At 44.5% G+C, this 27,487-nt stretch overlaps 1 protein-coding gene across 28 annotated transcripts in view; it reads right to left on the bottom strand.

Moving 5' to 3' along the window:
- Positions 1-27,487, bottom strand: part of LOC127490526 (uncharacterized) — a 451,570-nt gene that overhangs the window by 322,025 nt on the left and 102,058 nt on the right. For 10 of the 28 annotated variants that reach the window (XR_016236406.1, XR_016236402.1, XR_016236416.1 and 7 more), the window contains one exon: positions 24,411-24,480. The exons of 13 other annotated variants lie outside the window; for them this stretch is intronic. Coding sequence is in view for 3 of the 15 variants with exons in the window: in XM_089336154.1 (XP_089192280.1) it covers positions 24,411-24,480 (70 nt within the window). In the remaining 12 variants the exon portion in view is untranslated. Of the gene's footprint in view, positions 1-11,233; positions 11,370-13,537; positions 13,671-24,410; positions 24,481-27,487 lie in introns of those variants that run through there. 5 more of the 28 variants (XR_016236423.1, XR_016236407.1, XR_016236421.1 and 2 more) reach the window with 3 other exon arrangements.

Here is a 27,487-nt window from a genome sequence, read left to right as displayed (position 1 = left end):
GATGATAAGCACAATGGGGGAAAAGAAATGATAAACAAAGAGTCGGGACGTGGGAGTTTCAGGGCAGGAGGCAGAAGTAGCTGCCATGGGAGAGAGGACAGGCAGGTGATATAAGCAAAAGCATCTCTGGAATGTTCCAAGAACAGTAAGGACCACGCGTCTGGAATGCAGTGAACAAGAGGCAGTAGGAAGAAGATATGGGAGAAGCAGCCAGGCAACTTGGGCTACAGGGAAAATGTCACCTCTTCATGGAGGCCTTTCTGGATTTCCAAATCTAAAACTAAATTACCCTTCCTGGATCGCCTGTGTTCCCTCTCATAGCCCCCCTGTCTTTTATACCATTATAACTGTTGTACTTGTGCACTGACTTATTCTCTGTAACCCCACTAGACTAGAGGTTCCCTGAGGGTACAGACCAGGTCGATCTGAGCCATCTCACCACACCCAGCACCTAGCTCGGAGGTGCTCAGTTAATATTTGTGGCCAAAGGAGTGGCTGTTGCAATCAGTTGCCTCCAGAGGCGAGGCTGCCCTGATCCTGGAGCTACGGGGACAGGGGGTTAGGAGTCAGTGGTGGGAATTCAGCCATCACAGGGTGCCATTAGAGCAAGTTCTGAAGTCCTTTCTCACCCCAGGAGTTGGTAATTCCCTGGCATTCCTGAAAGAAAGCCCATGTTTATTTTGTTCTGCTGCAAAGTGGCAGAGCCACTTCCTCTTGTCCCTCGGGTCTGCCGAGTTCTTTCCTTCCACTCAAAACCCTCTTCCCTCAGGGCTGTGCTGTGTTCTGTTGGCAAATTACACATCCTACTAGGTTTCCTCACTTGATGCTGCCTCTCGGCCGTTTTCAAGAACAGCCAGGCAATCATTCCTGCAGTTATAATGAAGCTCAGTTTACTCGACTCTCTTTTCTCCCCCACTTCCCATGCAATCTCCTAACACAGCCAGTGGCTACGGAAAGACACACATAGCATGCAAACATAAACCTTCTGGACACAGACTGATAAGGCATCCAAAGTCCCCTGTGGGGAAACAGCAAAATAGCAAAGAGAGCAAAAGTTCAGTGTAGATTTATGTCCCCATTCCTTAGCCAGATGTTGATTTGTGATGGGATTTTGAAGATCTCGTTATTCTCATATATAAATTAAACATAATAATGAACAGGGTTAGCATCATGTCTTAGCCTATTTCCCATTGCTATAACAGAATGTCCGAGGCTGAGTCATTTAAAGGAAAGAACTTCATTATGATTCACAGTTTTGGAAGCTGGAAAGTCGAACAGCACAGCACTGACCAGGACCTGGTGCTGCTTCAACTCATGATAAAAAGGACAAGCAGGGTGTGCAGAAGAGAGAACATGAGTGGCAAGCCTTTGGCATAGCAGTTAGACAGCACTCAGGACACCTGCATCCCATAACAGAGTGCCTTGTTCAAGTCCCAGCTCCACCCGCAATTTAACTTCCTGCCAATGCACAACCTAGGAGGTAGTAAGAGAAGGCTCAAACAGTAAGATCCTTGCCACTCAGCAGATTCACATCTGGTTCCTGGTTCCTGGCTTTGGCTTGGTCCAGCCCCAACTGTTGTGGGTACTTCAGGATTGAACCAGTGGAAGGAAGATCTGTCAGTGCCTGTCTGTCTGTCTCTCTTTCTCTCTGCCTTTAAAATAAACAACATAAATGTTTTTTCAAATAAAGGAGCACAAGGGATAGGCCTGCTTTTTAACAACTTGCTGTCACAGTGATAATCTAATCCTGTGGGAGAAAGGGTTCCTGTAAGAAAGATTAATCCATCATGAGGGCCCTGTCCCCATGACCCAGACACTCCTCATCTGACCCCACCTCCCAACACTGCCACACTGGACAATCAATGTTCCAACACGTGGACTTTTAGGAAGCACACCCAAATCACAGTACATCATAACCACACACAGCTATCACCACGCTATGAAGGCTTCCAAGCCTTATCCTAATGTGAAATGTTTTATGGCAATCTAATGACACAGCTTTCTATCATCGCCTACAAAATCTGGCCCTAGGCGCTCCAAATCTACCTGGAGCCACTCTCCAGATGGTTATGTATTAGTTCTATAAACACGCAAGTTCTCCCAGCCTCAAGAGCTCTCTCTTTACCAGGTGTACTTTCCCCTTCCAAAAGTTTACATGCTTCTTTTCCTTTAGTTCTCAGCTTAAACTCTGTCTTCTGCTTTGCCCTGAATGTTGGTATCTCCCCACAATTCAGATACCCAAAGTGATAGTGTTAAGGGGTAGGGTTTGGGGAAGTGATTAAGTCCATCTTTAATAATGTGACACTGCCCTTATAAAAAACACTCAAACAAGCTCCCTTGAGCTTCTGCCAGAGAAGGATGCAGCACAAAGTCACCATCTTTAAAGAGAGGGCAAACCCTCGCCAGACAATGAAACTGCTAGCACTTTGGACTTGGACTCCCCAGCCTCCAGGACTGTGAACAATAAATTCTGTTTTCTATAAATACTAAGGTATTTAGATACAACAGCCTGAGTAAATTAAGATCCCTTCTAAAGGTCCGTTCCCCAATTATTCTCACTCTTACGTCTCCACAGCACTTACTAAGTCTTTCCACTCATTCTACTCACTTTTCTGTCTCTCTCCTTCACTATCCCCATGGTGCAGTATATAATGTGACCCATAACCATGATTCAATGAACATTTTTGAAAATGTGAATAGATTAAATTATGACAGTCAACTGAAAACAATAAAAAGGCACAATAAAAGGGGGAAGCTAAGGAACTTAAGCTACACATACTTAATAAAAACACTCTAGGGACATTCATAATTGTTACTAGGAAGACTATACAGCACAGCAAAAAATTCAGAATATTCAGCAGGTGAAGCCACACCTGCAGTGTTGGCATCCCATATGCATGCCTGTTCAAGTCCCAGCTGCTCCACTTACAATCCAGCTCTCTGCAAGGCCTGGGAAAGCAGCAGAACATGGCCCAGTACTTTGGCCCCTCCACTGACGTGAGAGACCCAGAAGACGCTCCTGGCTCACAGCTTCAAATCAGCACAGCTCCGGCCGTTGTGGCCATTTGAGGAGTGAATCAGCAGATGGAAGGCTTTCTTTCTCTCCACCCCCTCCCCCCGCCCGGCTCTGCCTCTCAAGTAAATAATAATTTTTTTTAAATATATTATGCCAGAAAATGCTATTTATCCTCAGAGTGCAACAATGTAAAAATATAACACTTTATGGCCAGAAATTAAAAGGAAACGAAGAAAGAGAATCCAAGATGCCTGGACAGGGAAAAGATGTGCTGATTTTGACCTCAGGAAGATAGCAGAAGAAAAGCAGAGTGAATACATACCCAAAGGAGAGCTGGAAATGAGTTTACAGTGAACATTCTACAGAAAGAAGAGAGAAACTGTGGAAAGGCATGGATAGCACAGACACACAGCAGCGAACAAGACATCAGCAGCGACTCCTGCAGCCAGGGGCTGGAGGAGAGCAAGGCGAGAGGTCACTGTGGCTGTGCATGTCACTGGTGATGGTGCCTGAGGGAGAACCTTGCAAACCACACTGACTTTGAGCCTGGCCTGGAGTGCTAGCTGTGGGTAGGGTGCCCACCGAACCCCATGATGAAAGAGCACATTTCTTTCTCCACATCCCCCCTCAAGAGCACCCAGTAACTAGCAGGGAGAAAGCACTATCTTAATAACACAAGGGGAGGCTTCGGCAGGCCACGGGCACATGAGTTTCTAGGGGATTTTATCAGAGGGATAAATCCACCTTGCCCCACTGACTTTGGGTCTGCCCTGGAGGGCTGGCAAGGTGTGGGGCACCCACTTGGGACTATGAGGCATGCCCCTCACCCCGCTCTATCACATGTGCCTGGACTCAGACTATCAAGGTGGAGCACAGACAGGCAGCTGGCTCTGGGAACTCCTCTGCTCTCTCAGTGGATAGGGCAGGTTCTCAGGTGAGAGTGGATCCCCAGTTCCCCGTGACTGGGGGAGCCTTGCACACTATGACAGCGGGAATGCTGTGACTGCATGCTAGGGTAGGGAGTATAGCTGGATCTCTGGGCAATCACTGTATTTGGCTTCAGAAGCTCAGTGTTCCAAAAGGGCGTGGGGTGGGTCACTGCAGAGGGTTCTGCGCTCACACGGAGGACTGCACAGATTCTTTGTGTGATTTTTGTAATGTGTGGGTGGGGTGTGCAGTCATTGTGGGCTAAGTCTGGGCATTGATCACCTTGGAAGGGAGGAGGCGAGGCTTTTATCATGCCGGTTGATATCATCATACCCTCCCGCTGCTGACAATAGAGATCTACTCCCAACTTGGATGTCACCCTGGACTCCTGCCCCAACCTCAAGCACTGACAGGAGCTCCCTGGCTGCACTAGCACACACCTCTGGATATCCACTGAAGGAGCAGACACTCCACTAAGTCACAGAGGTATGTTTCAAAGATAAAAGCCATCAGAGGAGAAAACCAAGTGTTTCTATAAATGCCTAATAATAAACATAGAAATACAAGTTCATCTTTAACACTATAATCCAAAAGTTGTACTTTTGAAATGTATACTTTTATTTAACAGGTAGAGTTATAGACAGTGAGAGAGAGAGTGAGAGAGAGAGAGAGAGAGAGACAGAGAAAGGTCCATTTGTTCACTCCCCAAATGGCCACCACGGCCGGCTCTGTGCTGTTCCGAAGCCAGGAGCCAGGTGCTTCTTCCTGGTCTCCCAGGCAGGTGCACAAACCCAAGCACTTGAGCCATCTTCCACTGCCCTCCTGGGCCACAGCAGAGAGCTGGACTGGAAGAGGAGCAACCAGGACTAGAACCTGGCGCCCGTATGGGATGCCGGCGCCGCAAGGCGGAGGATTAACCAAGTGAACCACAGCGCCGGCCCCAAATGTATACTTATTAAATAAAAGTTTTCTATTAAAAACATACTACAAAAAAAGAAATACAAGAAACATGAACAAGGAAGACAATATTACTCCTCAACTGGAACACAATAACACCTCACTATTAGAATGTGAAGACAAATGTAATTCCATACAACTCCTACTTTATAAAAAATAAAAGGGGGAATGTTAGTAAAATGGTATAGTCTTATCTATGGTATGATCTATACCCTGACACCATTCTAGGCTCTAGCCCCTGCCGCCACTGTTGGAAGCCAGGTGGCGACATTGTCAGCTCCACCCCATCCTAATGGGATTCGCTGCTCCTACTTCTCTGCCTACCTCCCAGAAAAGTTTTAAGAGGATCTGTTCCTGAATACGTGTCTCTCTTTTCTCTTGCTCTCTTTCTCTCAGTCTCCTGATCTTTCTCCCTCTCTCTGTCTCTTGATCTCTCTCTGGATCTCTCTGTTGCAGTCTCCTTTTTTTTCCTTCTTTGCCCCTTCCCTCCAGTCTGTTTAGTTTCCCCCACTAAACCCTTTCCCTTTAAAAAAAAAAAAAAAGAGAGAGAGAGAGAGAAGACAGAGATTGATGAAATATCTGAAAAGAAATTCAAAAGAATGATCATAATAATATTCAAAAACACAGATGAGCAAATATATGAGATAAGGAAATCCATACCTGACACGGATGGAAAATTTTGCCAGGGAATACAGATAGTGAAGAGAAATCAAACTGAAATATTAGAAATGAAGAAATAGAAAATACAATAGAAAGCAATAACAGCAGACTTGCAGAGGCGGGAGAAAGACTATCTGAGCTAGAAGACAAATCAATGAAATATCTCAGACAAAAAAAAAAGAAGGAAAAACTAAAAAAATCTGAAAATAGTGTTCAAGATTTAGGGGATACTATCAAATCACCAAACATATGTGTCTTAGGAGTTCCTGAAGGAAAGGGCTGGAAGGCCTACACAGTGAAATAATAGCAGAAAACTTCCTTAATTTGGAGAAAGAAAAGAACATTCAGATAAAAGAATCACTCAGAATTCCTAATAGACAACATGATCAGAAAAAATCTTCAGTATGACACATTGTAGTCAAACTGTAGACAATAAAACAAAGAAAAGATTCTAAGATGTTCATGAGAGAAATGCCAGATTACCTTCAGAGGATGCCCAACTAGACTGCCAGCTGATTTCTCAACAGAATCCCTACAGGCTAGGGAAGAATGGAGAAACACAGCCCACATCTTAAAAAAAAAAAAAAAAAAAAAAACTGTCAATCCAGAATAGTGTTCTCCAAAAAGTTCTCATTAATAAATGAAAGTGAAACAAAGACCTTGCAAAACAAATAAAAATTCAAACAACTGATCACCACTTGTCCAGCCTTATAAATAATACTTAAGGAAGTGCTACACACAAAAACAGAGAATGATATTCATCATTATGAAAGAATGTATGGGGGCCAGCACTGTGGTGCAGTGGGTTGAAGCCCCAGCCTGCAGCGCCAGCATCCCATATGGGCGCCAGTTCGAGTTCTGATTGCTCCACTTCCAATCCAGCTCACAGCTTTGGCCTGAGAAAGCAGTAGAAGATGGCCCAAGTCCTTGGGCTCCTGCACCCATATGGAAGACCCAGAAGAACCTCCTGCTCCTCGCTTCAGATCAGCTCAGCTCTGGCTGTTGCAGTCGTTTGGGGAGTGAACCAGTAGATGGAAGATCTCTCTGTCTCTCTCTTTGGCTCTACCTCTCTCTGTAACTCTTTCAAATAAATACAGTAAATCTTTAATTTAAAAAAAGAATGTGAAGGCAGAAAGTCTCCTAGTAAAAATACAAAGGAAGTTTAAAGCAAACAACAAGAATATTTACAGAAAAATAGCAGGACCAAGCCATTACTTATCAATAGTAACCTTGAATGTAAATGGCCTAAATTCTCCAAGTGAAAGATACAAACCAGCTGAATGAATTAAGAACAAGACCCAACTAAGTGAAAGAATCAAAAGATATTCCATGCTAACAGAAAACAAAAAACAGTAGATGTAGGTTTCCTAATTTCAGAGAAAAAAAAAAAGACTGTAACACAAAAACTGTTAAAAGAGACATAGAAGGGCATTATATAACAATTAAGGGACTCATTCAAAATGGATATGTGACTGTAATAAATGTATATACACCTAATGCCCAGGGCACCCCGCTATTTAAAACAAATGCTAACAGATCTAAAGGGAGACATGGACTTTAATACAATAATAATGGAGGACTTCACCACCCCACATTCATCAATGGACAGATCAACTAGACAAAAAAATCAACAAAGAAACAACAGAGCTAATCTACATTATGGACCAAATGGACCTCACTGATATCTACAGAACATTTCATCCCACAGCTGTGGAATACACATTATTTGCATCAGTGTATAGAACTTTCTCTAGAATAGAACATATTCTAGGCCACAATGCAGGTCTCAACAATTTAAAAAAAAAAACTGAAATCACACCATGTATCTTTTCTGAACACAATGGAATGAAGCTGGAAATTAACAACTTGAGAAACTGTAGAAAATACGCATATACATGGAGCCTGAATAACATGCTCCTGAATGAATACTGGGTCAAAGGGGAAATTAAAAGAGAAATCAAAAAATTCATAGAAATGAATGAAGATGGCACACAACATATCAAAACTTATGGGACACAGCAAAAGCAGTGTTAAGAGGGGAGTTTATAGCAACTGCTGCCTACATGAAGGAACCGGAAAGGTACCAAATAAATGAGTTATCACTGTATCTCAAGGACTTAGAAAAATAAGAACCAAACCCAAAATTAGTAGGAGGAAATAAATAATTAAAATTAGCTAAGAAATAAACAAAATTGAAACAAAAATTACACAACATCAGTGAAATGAAGAGCTGGTTTTTTGAAAAAACAAAGTTGAGGGGCTGGCTCTGTGGTGCCAATTCGAGTTCTGGCTGCTCCTCTTCCATTCCAGCTCTATGCTATGGTCTGGGATAGCAGTAGAAGATGGCCCAAGTGCTTGGGCCCCTTTACCCATGTGGAAAACCCAGAAGAAGCTTCTGGCTGCTGGTTTTGGATCAGCACAGCTCCAGCCGTTGCAGCATTTGGGGAGTGAACCAGCGAAGGGAAGACCTCTCTCTCTCACTGTCTGTAACTCTACCCCTCAAATAAATAAATAAAATCTTTTAAAATAAAAAACAAAGGGGGTACTGACTGTTCCTGGCCAAAAAGAGTCTCTGTCTCCACTACATTATAACAAGTGACATGTGACCAGTTTGTCTCAGTGCTTAAGGGTATTTTACATACACAATTTCATTCAGTCCTCAAAATTCTTCTTTGTGAGGTCACTGGTTATCAGAAATGTGTTACAGAATAGAAAACTGACAGTGGACATCATCGTCTTCTTTTTTCACCTTGCAAACTGTCAAGGCAGTGATATCTGTAACTAGATTTATACTTCCCAACAGGAAAACTGCACCATGTATTTCCTTATGCAGGCCGCTAGACACAGACTCTTGTGACTGTGTGGTACCATGAAGGCTAACCTGCCAACTCACCTGAGCTGTCTTTCATGAAGTGCCACAGGATGGCTGGACAGTTCTCAACCTTCCACCCACTGAGACACAAATGATGGATGTCACTCACATGTGCAACATGCATCCATGGAAATCCTCAGGGCTACAGTTCCCAGGCATCAGCATGAGGACTTTCTCACCTGTCCAGGATGGCACCCTACATACAAGTAAGCTAAAAGGCAAACAAGTTGGACTGACACTGTTGCACAGCAGTCTAAGCCACCTCCTGCGATGCCAGCATCCCATTTGAGTGCCAGTTCAAGTCCTGGGTGCTCTACTTCCAATCCAGTTCCCTACTAACACACCTTGGAAAGCACAAGAAGATGGCCGAAGTGCAGAGGTCCCTGTCATCCACGTGGGAGGCCTGGATGGAGTTCCTGACTCCTAGCTTTGGCCTGGTCCAGCCCTGGCCATTGCGGCCATTTGTGGAATAGACCAGCAGGTAGAAGCTTTCTCTATATGTAATTCTCTGCCTCTCAAATAAATAAATAAATCTTCAAAACAAAGCAACTTTTGACAAGTAAATCAATTGAATACTTTGTTGTTGTTGTTGTTGTTGTTTTTTTCACAATTATTAGCACAAGAAACAGTTTTGCACCAAGGGCTAAAAGTGTGGTCTGCAATGGCAGCCAGAACATAACATAAATGTTGATTCTAACTCATTCCTTCTAGCTAAATCTGAGATTTAATTATCTCTTTGCCTTAGTCTCCTCATCTGTAAATTGATTGTAGTAACACCCATGACATAGAGCCTCCGTAAAAGTTAAAGAAGCTGGTATACCTACAAAGCTCTTGGCAATGAGCTTAGAATATAGCATGCATTCAGTAAGTGTTAGAAATTAATTTAGGCCAGCGCCGCGGCTCAGTAGGCTAATCCTCCGCCTTGCGGCGCCGGCACACCAGGTTCTAGTCCCGGTCGGGATACCGGATTCTGTCCCGGTTGCCCCTCTTCCAGGCCAGCTCTCTGCTGTGGCCAGGGAGTGCAGTGGAGGATGGCCCAAGTACTTGGGCCCTGCACCCCATGGGAGACCAGGATAAGCACCTGGCTCCTGCCTTCGGATAGGTGCGGTGCACCGGCCGCAGCACGCCGGCCACAGCGGCCATTGGAGGGTGAACCAACAGCAAAAGGAAGACCTTTCTCTCTGTCTCTCTCTCTCACTGTCTACACTGCCTGTTAAAAAAAAAAAAGAAATTAATTTAGAAAAAGCTATTTGGTGTAGCAACCAAGATACTACTTGGGATCCCCACATTCCATGTCATGGTGCCTTAGTTCAAGTCCTGGCTCCACTTTTGATATAGCTGCTTGTGTGTTAATTTTTTTATTTTTTATTTATTTTTTTTTTGACAGGCAGAGTGGACAGTGAGAGAGAGAGACAGAGAGAAAGGTCTTCCTTTGCCGTTGGTTCACCCCCCAATGACCGCCATGGCCGGTAAGCTGCGGCCGGCACACCGCGCTGATCCGAAGCCAGGAGCCAGGTGCTTCTCCTGGTCTCCCATGCGGGCACAGGGCCCAAGCACTTGGGCCATCCTCTACTGCCTTCCCGGCCAACAGCAGAGAGTTGGGCTGGAAGAGGAGCAACCGGGACAGAATCCAGCACCCCGACCGAGACTAGAACCCGGGGTGCCAGCGCCGCAGACAGAGGATTAGCCTATTGAGCCGCAGCACAGGCCAATGTTTAGCTTTTTAGCTATTTATTAGTAAATAGAGAGCAGATATCACAGCATTAATGCATGCTTTGAGAAACAGCAAAGACTCAAGTACTTGAGTCCCTGCCACCCACGGTGGGAAACCTAGACTGAATTCTCAGCTCCCAGTTTCATTCCCTTGCAGTTGCAAGCATTTGGGGACTCAACCAGTGGATGGTAGTGGGACCTGCTCACTCTTTCTCTCTCATTCAAATAAATTAATAAATAAATTTTTAATAAGTAGCTCGAAAAAAATCCTTCCAAAATAACCATAACACACTAGGCAAATCTGCTGCCTGGAGCCACTTTGTCCCAAGAGTTTCTCCTATAGAGTTGAGAGTTGACAGCTAGTGTGGTGAAGGTCAAAGTGAAGCAGGACCGTTCCAGCAGAAACCATAGTGTCTGTGGTGGTCCTTCGAGCAGAATTCTCCCCATAGAGGGGAGAAAAGGAGAAAAGTTCAGAGGATCTATGAGATCTGCTGATGGAGGGAAGCACTTGGCACAGCCAGCAAAATTTCCAAGAAAAACAATCACACAAAGCTTTTTGAAAGACTTCTGAAAGGAAGATGGGGTTGGCCTTGAAGGACAGGTAAGGTCTGGGTGGGGGAAGAGGGGCAGAGCAGGGCCAGCTATGCAAGACAAGGAAGGATGGGGCCGGCGCTATGGCATAGCTGGTGAAAGCCCCTGCCTGCAGCACCAGCATCTCATATTAGCGCCCCTTTCAGTCCTGGCTGCTCCTTTTCTGATCCAGCTTCCTGCTAATGTGCCTGGAAAAGCAGAAGAAGACAGCCCAAGAGCTTGGACCCCTGCACCCATGTGGGAGACCCAGAAAAAGCTCCTGGCTCCTGGCTCCTGGCTCCTGGCTCCTGGCTCCTGGCTCCTGGCTCCTGGCTTTGGATTGGCTCAGCCCCTGCCATGTGGCCATCTGGGGAGTGAACCAGCAGATGAAAGACCTCTCTCTCTCTCTCTCTCTCTCTGTCTCTACCTCTCTCTGTAACTCTTTCAAATAAACCAAATAAATCTTGAGAGAGAGAGAGAGAGAAGGAAGGCCATGAGGCCAAAGCATGGTTTTGTACCTAGAGCTGTGAGTGAGTCTCCTTGCCTTCTTCTTCAGGCCTCTCTCTTACCCTCTGCCCTTCGCGAAACAACAGAGCTCTTTGGCGAAGTTATCAGGGTGTTCCAGTTGGTTCTTTTGCAGTGTCTCCCTAGCCAGCTAATTAAACGCAGCTCGTTTAATTGACTCATAGCGAGGACCACAGCTGATGTCTCCACACCCGCAGGGAAAAAGGTGGAAAGTAATGAAAACCAAGCACATCTCACTGGTGCCAGCAAGAATCCTGTAGATATTTTCAGACCTCAGCATAAAAACTTTGATATTTGAGGCAATATCATGCACAGATTAGAGTCATCTCCCAAACAAGAGAAGAGAAGATATCCCTTTTATACAACAACACTTCAGTAAATTTTGTTTAGCTTGCGTAGGATACAGTTAATTACAGTAATTTATCAAAGTGGCATAAGGTGGTATTCACACGCACAAAGAGTATTTTCCCACAGTTGAAAATCCTTAGTTTTATATAAGCTGAAACTGGTCCTAATTGAATTTTCACTTGGGTAGATAAAATCTTTAACAACTCCGGAATAACTAAATGCTCTTTGCTCGATGATGCGGATCGGGATGATTTACAACACCTATCACACAATCAAGCTAATTTTGCTTTCATATGATTAATTAAAACAATATGTTCGTTCTTCCTAAAGTGGAATTAGGGCACCCAAGGAGTTGGCTTTTATTATCAACTTCCCTACCCAGCAATAAAAGCAATTTTCACACAGCATCCTTGAGAAAGCAGTAAGGGCACGGGCCCCCTGAGGAAGAGGCTTTGTAAGGTTCAGCTTTGTTCCTTGGAAGACTGCAACAGAGGTGAGTCTGATGGGAAGACACAAGTGTCTAGAACTTCTGAGCTACACAGAACTCGTGAGAATGCCCCATTTCACAGATGAGAAAACTGAGGCTTGGGGAGGCAGGAAAGTTTACCTCAACTTACAAGGCCCCATTTTTGGCACTTTTTATATCATATCCAGTCAATCGGACACTTAACCCAGTCTTAGCATTTGTAGGTAATTTCTTCACCTGTAAATTAGGGATGGTAATATCCATCTTAGAGGGTTTCAGTATAAGAAAGAACACTGGATGGGAGTCTTTGGGCCTAGATTTAAGATTGCAGATCTGAAGTTTTAAGAGCCACGAATGATCTGCAACATTTCAACACGGAGGACATCGACCCAGCCCCAGAAAAGAGGACACTGGGCTATCAGAGTCTGCCTCTCGCAATCAGTCCCGTTTATTAACAGCTCTAGGTCAAGCGAATTCCAGGGAAGAGCTACTATTAATTTCATCCTTTTTATAGGAAAATTCAAGCATAGCAAGTTAAACTGCCACCTGTAATGCTGACCTCCTATATGAGCAGCGGTTCAAGTCCTGGCTGTTCCCCCTTTCTATCTAGCTCCCTGTTAATTCACCTGGGGAAAGCAGCAGAATAAAGTCCAAATATTTGGAACCCTGCCACCCATGTGGGTGACCAGATGGAGTTCTGGGCTCCAGGCTTTGGCCTCAAGCATTGCACCCGTTCAGATAGAGAGAACCAGCAGACCCTCTCCCCCTCTCCCCCTCTCTCCCTCCCCCTCTCCCCCCCTCTCTCCCTCCCCCTCTCCCCCCTCCCCCTTTCCCCCTTTCCTCCTCTTCCCCCCTCCCTCTTTCCCTCTCTCCCTCTCCCCCTCCCTTCCCCTCCCTTCCCCTCTCTCCCCCTCTCTCCCCCTCTCTCCCCCTCTCTCCCCCTCTCTCTCCCTCTCTCTCCCTCTCTCCCCCTCTCTCCCCCTCTCTCCCTCTCCCCCTCTCTCTCCCTCTCTCCCCCTTTCCTTCTTTGCAAAGAAAAAGCAGAAGTTCTGAATAAGTTTCCCTAGATCCTGCTGGCAGTAAAGAGGCAAAGTGTAAATTCTGAAGCCCTGGGCCTTGGCGGGGTCTCTGGGCTTGGGTTTTCTCATCCAGGAAATGAAGGGCTGAGGCTTTAGAAGCTCTGAGTTCTCTCACATCTCCACATGTAATGTTTCCTGATGGGACGAGCGCCTCCAGCTCCTGCCTAGCAGGACAGGGTTCATTGCCTGGGCTTTCCTTCAGCTACTGAGCGTCTCTCCTCTCTCACCCAGAACATCCCATCCCAGTGCCTCAAATCCTATCTTTGTCCTCCAGGACTCACTGACCCCTTGATGACTGATGTATCCCATCCACCAAAACAGCACCTAGCCAGGCAGTCAATTCAGGAGGGCCCAGCACTTGAACTGCCCAATTCCATTGCCAGGAAAAATCCAGAAGCACTTACAAGCATCTTTAATTCTCTGATTCAAGATGAAGCCATACATATTTACTGAGCACCTCCTCTGTGCCAGACTCTGTCCTAAGTGCTGCAGACGTGTCGCTGAGCCCACAAATCCCTATCCTCATGGGGCTTAGATTCAAGTGAGAGAGATAGATGAAGTAATATATCAGGTTGATCAGGTGTTAGCTCAAATCAAAGTTAAGGGCAAACAATTACATGGGAATGGGGGCTATCAAATGTGGGGGCAGGGGCTGAAAGCTTAGGGTAGCCTCTCTGAGAAGGGGACTTGGGGAAGAGTTGAAGGACATCTAGCCATTAGGAAGTCTGGGACAAGAGCATCTGGCAGGGGGCAAAGCAAGAGCAAAGGCTGTCTGGTGGGCTCAAGGAAAAGGGCAGGGGAAACACCAAGGGGGAAAAGAGGACTGAGGGGCATCCAGGAGCCAGACCCACCTGGCTTTGCAGGTCATGGACATGGACTTGGAATTCTGGAGTATTTTATGCAACAAATTATATGAAGTGACTTAAAGTCACAAGAGGCATCCAAAGGGATCTGTGAAGGGCAGAAGGAAGCAGCTGCTTAAACTTGGGCAAGAGACAATGTTGTCCTAGATCCAGGTCATGGCCATAGTGGTGGGGAGGAGACAAGTTATTTGGAATCTGAGATTTGGGTGGAAGAGAGAGTCAAGGCCATCTCCATAGCTGTTGTCCTGAGCAACTGGACCTCTTCTGCCTCCGAGCTCCTCCAGAGGCCTGGCACACACTTCCCAGGTAAGATACTCAGCAGGCTTCTATGGGAATGAGTGAATTCACGTGCTATTGCTGCTGCAACACATCATCACAGAGAGGGCCAGTCAGGCTCTGCTTCCAATGCGCATTCCTGCTAATGTGCACCCTAGAAGGCAGCCGGTAAGGCTGAACTAGATGGGCCCCTGCCACCCATGTGTGAGACCCAGATTGAGTTCCTGGCTCCTGGCTTCAACCTGGTCCATATCCAGCTATTGTGGGTGTTTGGGGTGTGAACCAGCAGATATGATATTGATATTTATTCTCTCTCTCTCTTCCTCCCTGTTTCCCTCTCTCCCCCTCCCCCCTTCCTCTCCCTTCCTTCCTCCTCCCTCCCTACCACTCTAACTCTCTAACTCTCAAATAAATAGAGTTCAAATTCCTCTCCCTCTCTAAAATGAACAAGCCCACTGCAGAATCGCCAACAGGCCTTCCACGCAACAGGAGCCCATTCACAGTTTCGTCAGGAGCAATCACAAAGGAAAAGAGGTGACAGAAGGTCCCAGGAAATGCCTCACCACAGACCCTCCGAGAATAGTCAAGGGTGCTATACCCAGAACCTCAGCACTCCTGCAGAGAAATGGGCTCATGGGTGTCCCTAGCACTCACTCACCCACACACTAAGCACACTGGCAGCCCCTAGCTTGGCACTTGCTCACATAAAAGTTGCTACAGCTTGGCCTGACCACATTGCATTCCACAGTTGCCTTCCTTCTTGTGTAGTCTTCGGATACCAGCCAACAAAACCAGAATGCTTGGCAAGAGGCTGGGAGAATAGCTACATGTGTCAGTCTGTGGGTAACTTCACTAGCTCCTCAAAGGCAAAGCCTTGCAGATAGGAAAATGCCATGGTGTCCAAAAGAGGAAACTGTTCAGCAGGCTGTGTGGTGCAGTGAGGAGTCTTGATCCCTCCTTCCTTGGAGGCAGAGAGCTGGTAAACTACACACACTGCTGTGGTTGAAATTCCAACTCACAAACTAAAAAGTCAAATTCATGGAAGCAAACAGTAACATGGAGGGAGAGGACTGGGAAGACACTGGTCACAGGATACAAACTTGCAATTAGGGAGAATGAATTAAAAAAATGAATCACACAACAAAGTGCTGACAGTCACTAACAATGTATTGCATACCTGAACGTTGCTAACAAAGGAAATTTTAAGTACTCTCACCACAAAAAATGCTAAGTATATGACGTAATGTATATGTTCATTAACTCAATGTAAACATTCCAAAAAATCATGCTTTTAAATATCATGTTGTATACCATAAACACACACATTTTTAGTTTTTCAATTATAATTGATAAAATAATACCCAGGCATGAGCATTTAGCCTAGCAGTTAAGACACTCACATCCCATATCACAGTAGTTGGCTTTTATACCCAGCTCTGGCTCCTGACTCCAGTTTCTTGCTAACAGACACCCTGGGAGGCAGTGGTAATAGCTAAACTGGTTGGGTTCCTGTCACTCATGTGGGAAACCTGGAGTGCATGCCCAGCTCAGCTGTTGTGAGCACGTGGGGAGTAAATCAGTGGATGAGCTCTTTCTCTGTTTCTGTCTCTCCCTCTCTTGGTCACTCTGCTTCTTGAATAAATAAAAATTTAAGTTAATAAGTAAATCCCCAAATTCCAACAACAAATGAGGAATCTTAGCTCCTAGCTCAATAGTTTAAAGCTCAGCAACAGTGGGCAAGCTACTTAAACTCTCTGAGCTTCAGTGTCTTCATTTGTAAATACAGACAAGTAATACACTCATATCACCTGGCTGCTTGGAAAAATCTGATGAGATCACTAAATCAAACCTAGAGGCCTGTGTTTGGCATAGAGCAGGGCGCTTTCAATGTCAAGACCATTTTAATGATTTTAACTTTGGTCCACATGTTGAACTACATCAAGATTATAGATCTTCCAAGTCTGAAGGTTCCACCTGGCCTGGACTATAAGACAGATGAGCTTTGGAGCCACTCCTCCATCCCTGCCCCCCACTGTCTCCTGAATTTCTCAGACCCGACTGGCTGAGTTCCCCTTCACTAGGTCCTTGCCACACTCCACTCCTTAGACTCTGCAAAAGCAGTCTTATATTCCAGCTAGGAATGCTGAAGCCAGGAGACAGCAAGGCACCACTGCTGCTCCCGAGGAAGCTGAAGTCCAGAGCCACTTCTCTATGCTGCCTCCTACACCCATCCCGTCAGGACCCTGCCCTCTACCACTGGTGACAGTGGGTGGCAACTGTCTTGGATGACGATGCTTAACCCTGAGGGTGCCTCCTTACCCTCAGACTGACTTAGCTGCCAGCCCCAAAAGTGATACCCTTTTCCATCAAGACCTCTGATATCTGATTCAAGCGCTTTTTCAGAAAAATATTTAATTAATTTATTTATTTGTAAGGCATAGTTACAGAGAGAGAGGGAGAAAGAGAGAGATCTACCATCCACTGATTCATTCCCCAGAAGGCTGCAAAGGCCAGGACTGGTCCAGGCCTAAGCAAGAAGCCCAGAACCCTATCTGGGTCTCCCACGTGGGTGCCAGGAACCCAAGTACTTGGGCCATTTTCTGCAGTTCTCCCAGGAGCATTAGCAGAGAGCTGGATTGGGAGTGGAGCAACCAGGACTCAAACAGGCCCCCATTTGGGATGCTAGCCTCACAGGTGGCAGCTTAACCTGTTGCACCACACATGCTAAGAAAGAAGCCCAGATGATCACATAAATAAGACTAGTGTCTGCTAATACTAACTGATAGAATAAAAAATGGAGAGAACGATCCAACATGGGAAGAGGGTTATACAGCAGACTCATAGAATGGCAGATGTCCTAAACAGCACTCTGGTCTCAGAATCTGCCCTTAAGGCATGCAGATCTGGCTGAAAAGCCCATGAGAGTATTTCAGGCATGGAAAGCCAACACACTCTGGAAAAAAATTAAAAAAGAGAGGACCTAAATGAAAGATCTCTGCGAGTGAGATCCCAGTGGAAAGAACGGGCCATCAAAGAAGGAGGTACCTTTCTCTGAAGGGAGGAGAGAACTTCCACTTTGACTATGGCCTTGTCTAAGTAAGATCGAAGTCAGCAAACTCAAAAGGCTTCCATAGCCTTGGAAACTCATGACTAGAGCATAGGGAGATTACTGATGCCATAAACAGGAGTGTCAATTGGTAAAGTCAACAACAGGAGTACTGTGCACTTACTCCCCATGTAGGATCTCTGTCCTTAATGCGTTGTTCAATGTGAATGAATGTTTTAACTAGGACACAAACAGTATTTTACACTTTATGTTCTGTGTAGGTGCAAACTGTTAATGGAGCAATGCTCCCTATGTAAGTGAAAAATAAAATCAATTAGGAGGTGCCAAACACAGGTGTCACAGGCATTCAAACTGATGGCACACAGATTTCAAATGGATATTCAAGGGTTCTTGCTTCCCTCAAGGAGTCACTGGCTCTGGTTCCACCAATGCCATTAACATAATGACAACGCTGCTTGCTGCCTCAGTGCCCAGCTGCCTCCAAAGTGGCCCCTCTGCTTCATGCTCCACTGGACAGCACAGGCAGCTATGCTCATCTACTGCAGAAGCCTTAAAACCCATTCAACAATGGGCATGCCCTTGCCCTTGTGACCAGCTCACCAGGAAGACCCACGGTTCTGATGATCAAAAGTAGGTAACAGAAAACTTCTAAAACCACAGGCAATATGGGATAATACAGCAGAGAGAAAACTGGGTTTTATATGGCATGAAAACAATAATTCATTCAGCAAACATTTTTATGATCAGGTTTTCCCAAACTCAGTTCTACTAAGCAAAGATTCTAGAATTTCACCAAAGAATCAAATGTCATGTTAGGGTCTTTAAAAAAAATTATCAAGATTTATACTGCACTTCTGCAAAACAGAAGGAATTGTATTCACTTACATAAAATATCCCCAAATTATTTTGTCATCCTGTGAAGATAATTTCATAGACAGAAGCAAAAAGTAGGCAAGACTTTTGAAAAGCTTCAATAGCAATACAATGCTAACATGGAGCAATGGGCTTAGGAACTGGGTGGCCTGGGTCTTCCTCTGTCCTGTTACTCACCAAGGGTTGGACCTGGGGTATGATACATGTCTTGGCCTAGTCTCACTCCCTTCCTCTGTGATGTGGGGATGATGATTATAAACAATAAATAAAATAATAAATATAACAATGCAGAGAGAATGTTAAATAGGGAGAATTATGTCCATTACATTAATGAGAATTCTTGCTATTAGAAAAGATTGCAGCTAATTTGAACCCAAAGAAGGCACAAAAGATATTACCTTACCACCTAGAGAGATATGTGTTGCGTCATGCCCAGCAACTCAGACAGCATGACAGTCTCCACAAGTCCCCTCAGCTTTGCTCTATCAGTTGTCCTTATTGTCTCAGTTCCCTTGGGGATGTGGTTCCTGGAATCAGTTCCTTACACATCATGAAAGAAGCCCACATGGAGATCCCACCTCCACCTACAATTCCCTGAATTTCCAGGGGCATTTTCAGTATCCAGGGAAGCACTGACTCTAGATCCACCAGATCCACCCATTACAGGGAGCAAGTTTTCTAAAGGAAAAGAGGAAGGACAGACCAAGTGATACTGGGCAGGTCAGTTGACGGATGCTCATTATACCTGTCATCATTGTATGAACCTGCCTGTCACAAGAAGTGCTTTTAAAGCATATATGTGAGGGGACTTCAAAAAGCATGGAAATGAATTAAAAGTTTATTTTGGTGAAAAAAATTTGAAATCCATGCACGGTGGGATCTGCAAAAAGTTCATGGAAAATGCTCATTATAAAAACACTATGGGGGGCTGGCACAGTGGTGCAGTGGGTTAATCCTCCGCCTGTGGTGCTGGCATCCCATATGGGTGCCCGTTCTAGTCTCGGCTGCTCCTCTTCCAATCCGGCTCTCTGCAGTGGCCTGGGAAAGCAGTGGAAGATGGTCCAGGTGCTTGGGCCCCTGCACCCACATGGGAAACTGGGAAGAAGCACCTGGCTCCTGGCTTCGGATCGGCACAGCTCCTGCTGTTGCAGCCATTTGGGGAGTGAACCAACAGAAGGAAGACCTTTCTCTCTGTCTCTCTCTCTCTACCTCTCACTGTCTGTAACTCTACCTCTCAAATAAATAAATAAAATCTTAAAAAAAAAAAAAAAACACTATAGGGGCTGGTGCCGTGGCGCAGTAGGTTAATCCTCTGCCTGCAGCGCAGGCATCCACTATGGGTGCCGGTTCTAGTCCAGGCTGCTCCTCTTCCAATCCAGCTCTCTGGTATGGCCTGGGAAAGCAGCAAAAGATGGCCCAATGCTTGGGGCCCTGCACCCACATTGGAGATCCAGAGGAAGCTCCTGGCTCCTGGCTTCATATGGGCGCAGCTCCAGCTGTTGTGGCCAGTTGGGGAATGAAATTTTCTCTGTCTCTTCCTCTCACTGTCTGTAACTCTACCTCTCAAATAAATAAATAAAATCTTTAAAAAAAATTAAGGGGCCAGCGCTATGTTGTAGTGGGTAGGGCTGCCAGCTGCAGTGCCACCATTCCATATGGGAGCCGGTTCAGGTCCCAGCTGCTCCTCTTCCAGTCCAGCTCTCTGCTATGGCCTGGGAAGGCAGTGGAGGATGGCCCAAGTCCTTGAACCCCTGCTCCCATGTAGGAGACCTGGAAGAAGCTCCTGGCTTCTGACTTTGGATCGGCGCAACTCTGGCTGTTGCAGCCAACTGGAGAGTAGACTGGCAAATGAAAGACTTCTCTCTCTCTTTGCCTCTCCTCTCTCTGTGTAACTCCAATTTTCAAATAAATAAAATAAATCTTAAAAAAAAAAAGACCATGGCAGGATTTTCAAATTTTTGCACCAAAATAACCCTACTTTTAATTCCCTTTTCCACAAACTTTCTGAAGTACCCCCACAATACACTGATCTACAATAACCAATATATACACATGTTGTGTATCAAACAACAGTGATGTGCCCTGTTACAGTGAGAGTTATACACTCAGGCAATTTGGAAGTAGAGGTTAGGTTTATACTCCCTTCTGTCCTCCCCAGCCTCAGCATAGAACAGGCACTCTAAGAAATACCTGGAAAGGGATTCACAACTCAGCTCTGGAGTCAAATTCCACTGCTGTCAAGTTAAGATAAATGAGATTTTGCTTCAATGTTTTAAAATAGCTCCCAAATCTTAATGACTTACTACAAAAACTTGATTTCTCACTCACACAAAGTTCTCCATAGGTACCTGCAGGCCACCATCTGCTACTTGGGGGTCCTCAGTCAACTACAAAGTACAGCTCTAGGGAACATCTCAAAATAGTTCTTTATTCTAGAAGTTACTCATATCGTTCTGCTCACTGGCCCCTGCCTGGGGGTCATCTTTCCATGTGCCTGCAAGGACACAAGAATCAGATATGTTTAAACACCAGCCATTCCTACTAAAACTATAAAAAAGCTATGTCCTTTATACATTATATTCCAATTTTTAAATATTATAAAGATCCAAAGAAAAGAAAATAGCCTAAAACCTATTACTGCGGCTTTCCGACTGCCCTGTCACTGAGTGTCTCAGCCCAGCTAGAATTATAAACAGTTGTGACTAAGCCTCTATTACAACCTAACAGTGACTGATTCCATTTGAAAGTTCAAAGTTGATTTATTTTGCACGCTCCACTATTAGAAATGACCTTCAAAATCCAATTGAGCATACAAACTTACCAGAGGGTGAGTGACAGTTCTTCACAAAAGCCTTCTTAAAAAAAAATGCACCTACTCGTTTACCCTGTAATTCTACTCCTGTGATCTAACCTGAGGAAAAACCATCATGTGCGCATAGATTTAGCTACAAGAATGTTCTTTGCAACCCATTTGTAATAGGGAAAAGTAAGAATTAACCTAAATGCCAGCAAGAGAGCCAGCAAGCAAATAAATTTTAAAATATCCCCACACTAGAGTAACATGCAACCATTAATAATCACACTGTGAAGGTATATATATTAATGTGACTGGAGGCCTGTGGTATATTAAGTGGGAGAAGAAAAAAGCAGGCTATAAAATGAAGCATATACTATATATGCCTGGGGAGGATTTTAAAAGAAAATATATTGAGGAATTAATGTTTGCTCCTGTATGGGTAGGATTATGGGTACTTTCATTTTTCCTTTATACTAAACTAATATTTTTTTGCTATGCTAAGTACCGCTGCTGAAATAAGAAAAACAAGAGAGTTTAAATTATAAATAAATAGGGCCTCTCACATACCCACTACACATAATGAGGCTTTTATCCTAGACGTGCACTGCAGGCTATTAGGTTCTCTATAGTCTTTATTGTTCACAGTCACACTAGCAGGCGACTTCATGAGAGACAGCATTTCCCAGTTTATAAAACCCTTTTACATTCACAGCCCCCTCCCCCCAACTGTAACGCAGCTCAGGCTTTGCCACCCTCCCTGTAGCACTAAGGGTCAAAACCACTAAATGACTTGTCCATGGCTAAAGACTACACAAGAACCCAGAACTCTCCCAGGGAGCCCCACTATTCCCTAGTGTGTCTTTCATACCAAATATAATATGGAAGGTGGCCCCTGGAGTTGTGAAACTCCAGTCCTGTTCAAACCCTTATTAGCTGCCGCTATCTTACACCAAGGGGCCATCCTATGTCAAAAGTAGGGTACAACAAATCAGTAACAGATAGTTATTGAGCACTTCTGTAAGTCAACACTGTTGGATAACTTGAAACTGAAGCAATTAGCCTTTATCCTTTAAACAACAAGATATTTGAGGATCTTAAAGTGTAGAATTATGAGATCATAGCAATGTTTAGAAAGAAAATTCAGGTACAGTTAAGAGTCAGTGAAGGTGAGTGAGATCAAATGAGGCAGGGTGACAAGTAGGTTAGAAGGCTCCCTAGGCACTCTGAGCTCAGAAACAGCCATTAAGGCTTCCTGGTCAAGCTGAAAAGCCTGTGAGAGCATTTCAGGCATGGAAAGCCAAAAAAACTGTGGCAAAAAATGTTCTACATGAAAGATCTCTGTGAGTGAGACCCCAGTGGAAGAAGTGACCACCAAAGAAGAATGTATTTATCTCTGAAGAGAGAAGAGAACTTCCGCTTTGCTTATGGCCTTGTCTAAATACTGACGGAGTTTATGGATTCAAAAGACTTCCATAGCCTAGGCAGCTCATGTCAAGAGCCTCAGGTGATCACTGAGATCATGCCAGTGCTGTGGCATAGTAGGTTAATCCTCCACCTGTGGCGCCGGTATGCCATATGAGCGCCGGTTCTAGTCCCATCTGCTCCACTTCCAATCCAGCTCTCTGCTATGGCCTGGGAAAGCAGTAGAAAATGGCCTAAGTCCTCAAGCCCCTGCACCCATGTGGGAGACCTGGAAGAAGTTCCTGGCTCCTGACTTCAGATAGGTGCAGCTCCGACAGTTGCAGCCATTTGGGGAATGAATCAATGGAAGGAAGACCTTTCTCTCTGTCTCTCCCTCTCACTGTCTGTAACTCTACCTCTCAAATAAAATAAATAGAAAAATCTTTAAAAAAAAAAAAAAGAGTGTTAACTGTTAAATTAACAACAGGAGTCACTGTGCACTAACTTCCCATGCAAGACCTCTGTCCTCAATGAGTTGTATTATGAGAGTTAAATGTAAAACTTGTTCTCAAACAGTTTGTGTGTGTGTGTGTGTGTGTCTGTGTGGGTGCAAATTGTTGAAATCTTCACTTAGTATAAAGTTGGTCTGCTGTGTACAAAGTTAATTGAAAATGAATCTAAATGGAGAATGGGACTAGGAAGGGGAGAGAGAGGAGGAAGTGGGTGGGAGTATGGGTGAGAGGGCGAGTATGGTGGGAAGAATAACCATATTCCTAAAGTTGTATTCATGAAATCTGTATTCCTTAAAAATGGAGGGAGAGAGAGAGATAAATGAAGAAAGAGAAGAGAAGAGAAGAGAAGAGAAGAGAAGAGAAGAGAAGAGAAGAGAAGAGAAGAGAAGAGAAGAGGAAAAGGAAAAGGAAAAGGAAAAGGAAAAGGAAAAGAAAAGAAAAGAAAAGAAAAGAGAAAGGGGGGGAGGAAGGGAGGGAGGGAGGGGGAAACAAACGAATGAATGAACTGGGGCCGGCACCGTGGCACACTTGGTTAATCCTCCACCTGCAGCGCCAGCATCCCATATGGGCACCAGTTCTAGTCCCCGTTGCTCCTCTTCCAGTTCAGCTCTCTGCTGTGGCCTGGGAAAGCAGTACAAGATGGCCCAAGCCCTTGGGCCCCTGCACCCACATGGGAGACCCAGAAGCTCTTGGCTCCTGGCTTCGGATTGGCGCAGCTCTAGCCATTGTGGTCATTTGGGGAGTGAACCAACGGAAGCAAGACCGTTCTCCCTGTGTGTGTCTCTCTCTCTCAAAGTCTGTAACTCTACCTGTCAAATAAATAAATAAAATCTTAAAAAAAGAGAGAGAGAGAAAACCTTTCTATCTCTCTTTCTCTTAAATAAAGCTCTCACTCTCTTATGCATCTTTTGTACTCTCTCTCTCTCTTAAATAAAGAAAAAAAGAACTGCTGAAAAAGAAGGCTGTTTAGGGGCTGGTGTTGTGGCATAGTTGGCTAAACCTCTGCCTGCAGCACCAGCATCCCACTGGGTGCTGGTTCATGTCCAAGTGGCTCCTCTTCCATTCCAGCTCTCTGTTTATGCCCTGGGAAAGCAATAAATGATGGCCCAAGTGTTTGGGCCCCTGAACCCATGTGGGAGACCAGGAATAAGCTCCTGGTTCCCGGCTTCAGATCAGCCCAGCTCCGGCCATTGCAGCCATCTGGGGAGTAGACCAGTGGATGGAAGACCTTTCTCTCTGTCTCTTCCTTTCTCTGTCTACAACTCTATCTCTCAAATAAATAAATAAAATGTATTTTTTTAAAAGAAGGCTGTTGAAATAATCCAGGCAGGATAAAATAAATGCCTAAGTAAGAATCATTTGAGTTGCAGAGAACATCAACATCATCACCATAATTTTGATAAAGCAGTATTGATGAGGGGAATATGTTCTGAGAAGTTCTTCATCAGGCAACTTTGTCATTGTGAAAACATCAGAGAGGGTGCTTACCCAAACTAAGATGACTCAAAGTCTCTACGTGATATGATCTCACTGGAACACCTCTGTACATGCAGTCCATCTATAATCAAAATATATCATGTAGTAGTAGTTACCATTTATTGAGTACTGACTATGTGCCATATACTGTGTTAGTGATTTACATAATGATCATAATATAGAATACTCCCCAAATTTTAAGATTTGCTATAGAATCCCCAAAACTATGTCTGCTCTCCTGGTGTTTGTAAGCCAACCACTGGTATGAGAATAAAGTAGTTTATTGGCAATGCACAGAACAAGAAACCATGCAGCTAATGCTGACTTCGCATATACCCCCAAGGGATTAAAGGCAGCAGATTTTTTAAAAAGATTTCATTCATTTATCTGAAAGGCAGAGTTACAGAGAGAGGGAGAGACAGAGAGAAAGGTCCTCCATCTGCTGGTTCACTCCCCAAATGACCACAAGGGCTAGAGCTGGTCCAGTCTGAAAGCAAGAACCAGTCTCCCACATGGGTGCAAGGGTCCAAGCACATGGGCCATCCTCCACTGGTTTCCCAGGCCATAAGCAGAGAGCTGGATTGGAAGAAAAGCAGCTAGGACACAAACCAATGTCAGTACGGAATGCCAGCACTGCAGGTGGCAGCTTAGCCTACCTTGCCACAGTGCTGGCTCCAGCAGTGGATCTTATACCTGGAGGTGAGTAGTGTATGATCAGCTCATGTGTGGGCCTCTGATTGATAAAGACTATACAGACTGCCTTTGGTTGGTGATAGGGACCAGTGTGTTCCTTTTGGAATGGCAAAGGTGGCCCTAGTCTCTTTAACACTGGGTATGACTTTGGTTGATCCAGTGCCTGTGAGTTCCTGCTCTTATATTAGAGGTGGGCAGTGGGAATAAGTGAGGGAGGAGATGTACAATTTGGGACATGCTCAATCGGACTTGCCCCAAAAGGTGGAGTTAGAATCATGCCAGGGGATCCCAATACAATCCCATCAAGGTGGCATGTACCAATGCCATCTCACTAGTCCAAGTGATCAATTTCAGTTCTAAGAGTCAAAGGGATCATACAAACAAGACTAGTGTCTGCTAATACTAGCTGATAGAATCAAAAAGGGAGAGAACGATCCATCATGGGAAGCGGGATACACAGCAGACTCATAGAATAGCAGATGTCCTAAATAGCACTCTGGCCTCAGAATCAGCCCTTAAGGCATTTGGATCTGGCTGAAGAGCCCATGAAAGTATTTTAGGCATGGAAAGCCAAGACACCCTGGAAAAAAAAAAAAAAAAAGACCTAAATGGAAGATCTCCGCGAGTGAGATCCCAGTGGAAAGAACGGGGCTCCATCAAAGAAGGAGGTACCTTTCTCTGAAGGGAGGAGAGAACTTCCACTTTGACTATGACCCTGTTGGAATAAGATCGAAGTTGGCAAACTCAAAAAGCTTCCATACCATTGTAATCCATAAGCCGTACTTTGGAAATTTATATTCATTAAATAAAAGTTAAAAAAAAAAAAAAAGCTTCCATAGCCTTGGCAACTCATGACTAGAGCCTAGGGAGATTACTGACGCCATAAACAAGAGTGTCAAATTGTTAAGTCAACAACAGGAGTCACTGTGTACTTACTTCTCATGTGGGATCTGTCCTTAGTGTGTTGTCCAATGTGAAGTAATGCTATAATAGTACTGAAACAGTATTTTATACTTTGTGTTTCTGTGTGGGTGCAAACTGATGAAATCTTTTTTTTTAACTTTTATTTAATGAATATAAATTTCCAAAGTACGACTTATGGATTACAATGGCTTCCCCCCCATACCGTCCTTCCCACCCACAACCCTCCCCTTTCCCACTCCCTCTCCCCTTCCATTCACATCAAGAGTCATTTTCGATTATCTTAATATACAGAAGATCAGCTTAGTATACATTAAGTATGGATTTCAACAGTTTGCTCCCACACAGAAACATAAAGTGAAAAATAATAGATGATTTTTTTAAATGATGATGAAATCAGAGCAGACCTATTGTCATGTTTAATCCTAGTGAGAGTCAAGTTGGGAATTGATAATTTCTTTTTTTTTTTTTTACAGAGGATCAGTTTAGTATGCATTAAGTAAGGATTTCAACAGTTTGCACCCCCATAGAAACACAAAGTGAAATATATTGTTTGAGTACTCGTTTAATATATACTAAACTGATCCTCTGTAAAAAAAAAAAATATATATATATATATATATATACTAAATCGATCTTCTGTGTATAAAGATAATTGAAAATGAATCTTGATGTGAATGGGATGGGAGAGGGAGCAGGAGATGGGAGGGGTGTGAGTGGGAGGGAAATTATGGGGGGAGGAGCCATTGCAATCCATTAACTGTACTTTGGAAATTTATATTTACTAAATAAAAAAAAAAGTAGAGGTGGGCAGTGAGATATTAACTATGTTAACCATAGGGGCAATTCCAGTCTTTGTGATTTAGGGTCTTACCTCTGGCTTTACCCTTATGTCATTCCTTTAATTTAATGAGTGAGTCTTCAAAGAGAAATTATGAGCTAAGGGAGAGATACTGTGCCCTGATAAAATCTACAAAAAAGAGGCTGGCACTGTGGCATAGTGAGTAAAGCTGCTGCCTGCACTGCCAGCATCCCATATGGGGTCCAGTTCAAGTCTCAGTTGCTCCACTTCCAATTCAGCTCTCTGCTATGGACTGGGAAAGCATCACAAGATGCCCCAAGTCCTTGGGCCCCTGTACCAACATGGGAGACCCAGAAGAAGTTCCTGGCTCCTGGCTTCTGGCTCCTGGCTTCGGATCAGCCCAGCTCCGGCCACTGCGGCCATCTGGGGAGTGAACCACCAAATTGAAGACCTCCCTCCTCTGTCTCTCTGTAATTCTGCCTTTCAAATAAACAAATAAATCTTTATAAAATATTATACCACAAAGCCTTTTGGGGTAGGGAGTCGGTTTCAATCTCATTCAATCTGCAGACCAATCCTATGAAGAAGGTACAGTTACTATCTCCATTCGGTAGTTTGGGAAATTGAGGTCAGAATGGTTTGGTCATTTGCCTAAGGCCACATATCCATACAA

Source organism: Oryctolagus cuniculus, chromosome 6 (assembly GCF_051225735.1).
Source record: "Oryctolagus cuniculus isolate XC-2025 breed Fujian yellow rabbit chromosome 6, ASM5122573v1, whole genome shotgun sequence".
Taxonomy (NCBI): domain Eukaryota; kingdom Metazoa; phylum Chordata; class Mammalia; order Lagomorpha; family Leporidae; genus Oryctolagus; species Oryctolagus cuniculus.
Note: the sequence above shows the minus strand (reverse complement) of the source record. Positions and strands in the feature narration are given on the sequence as shown.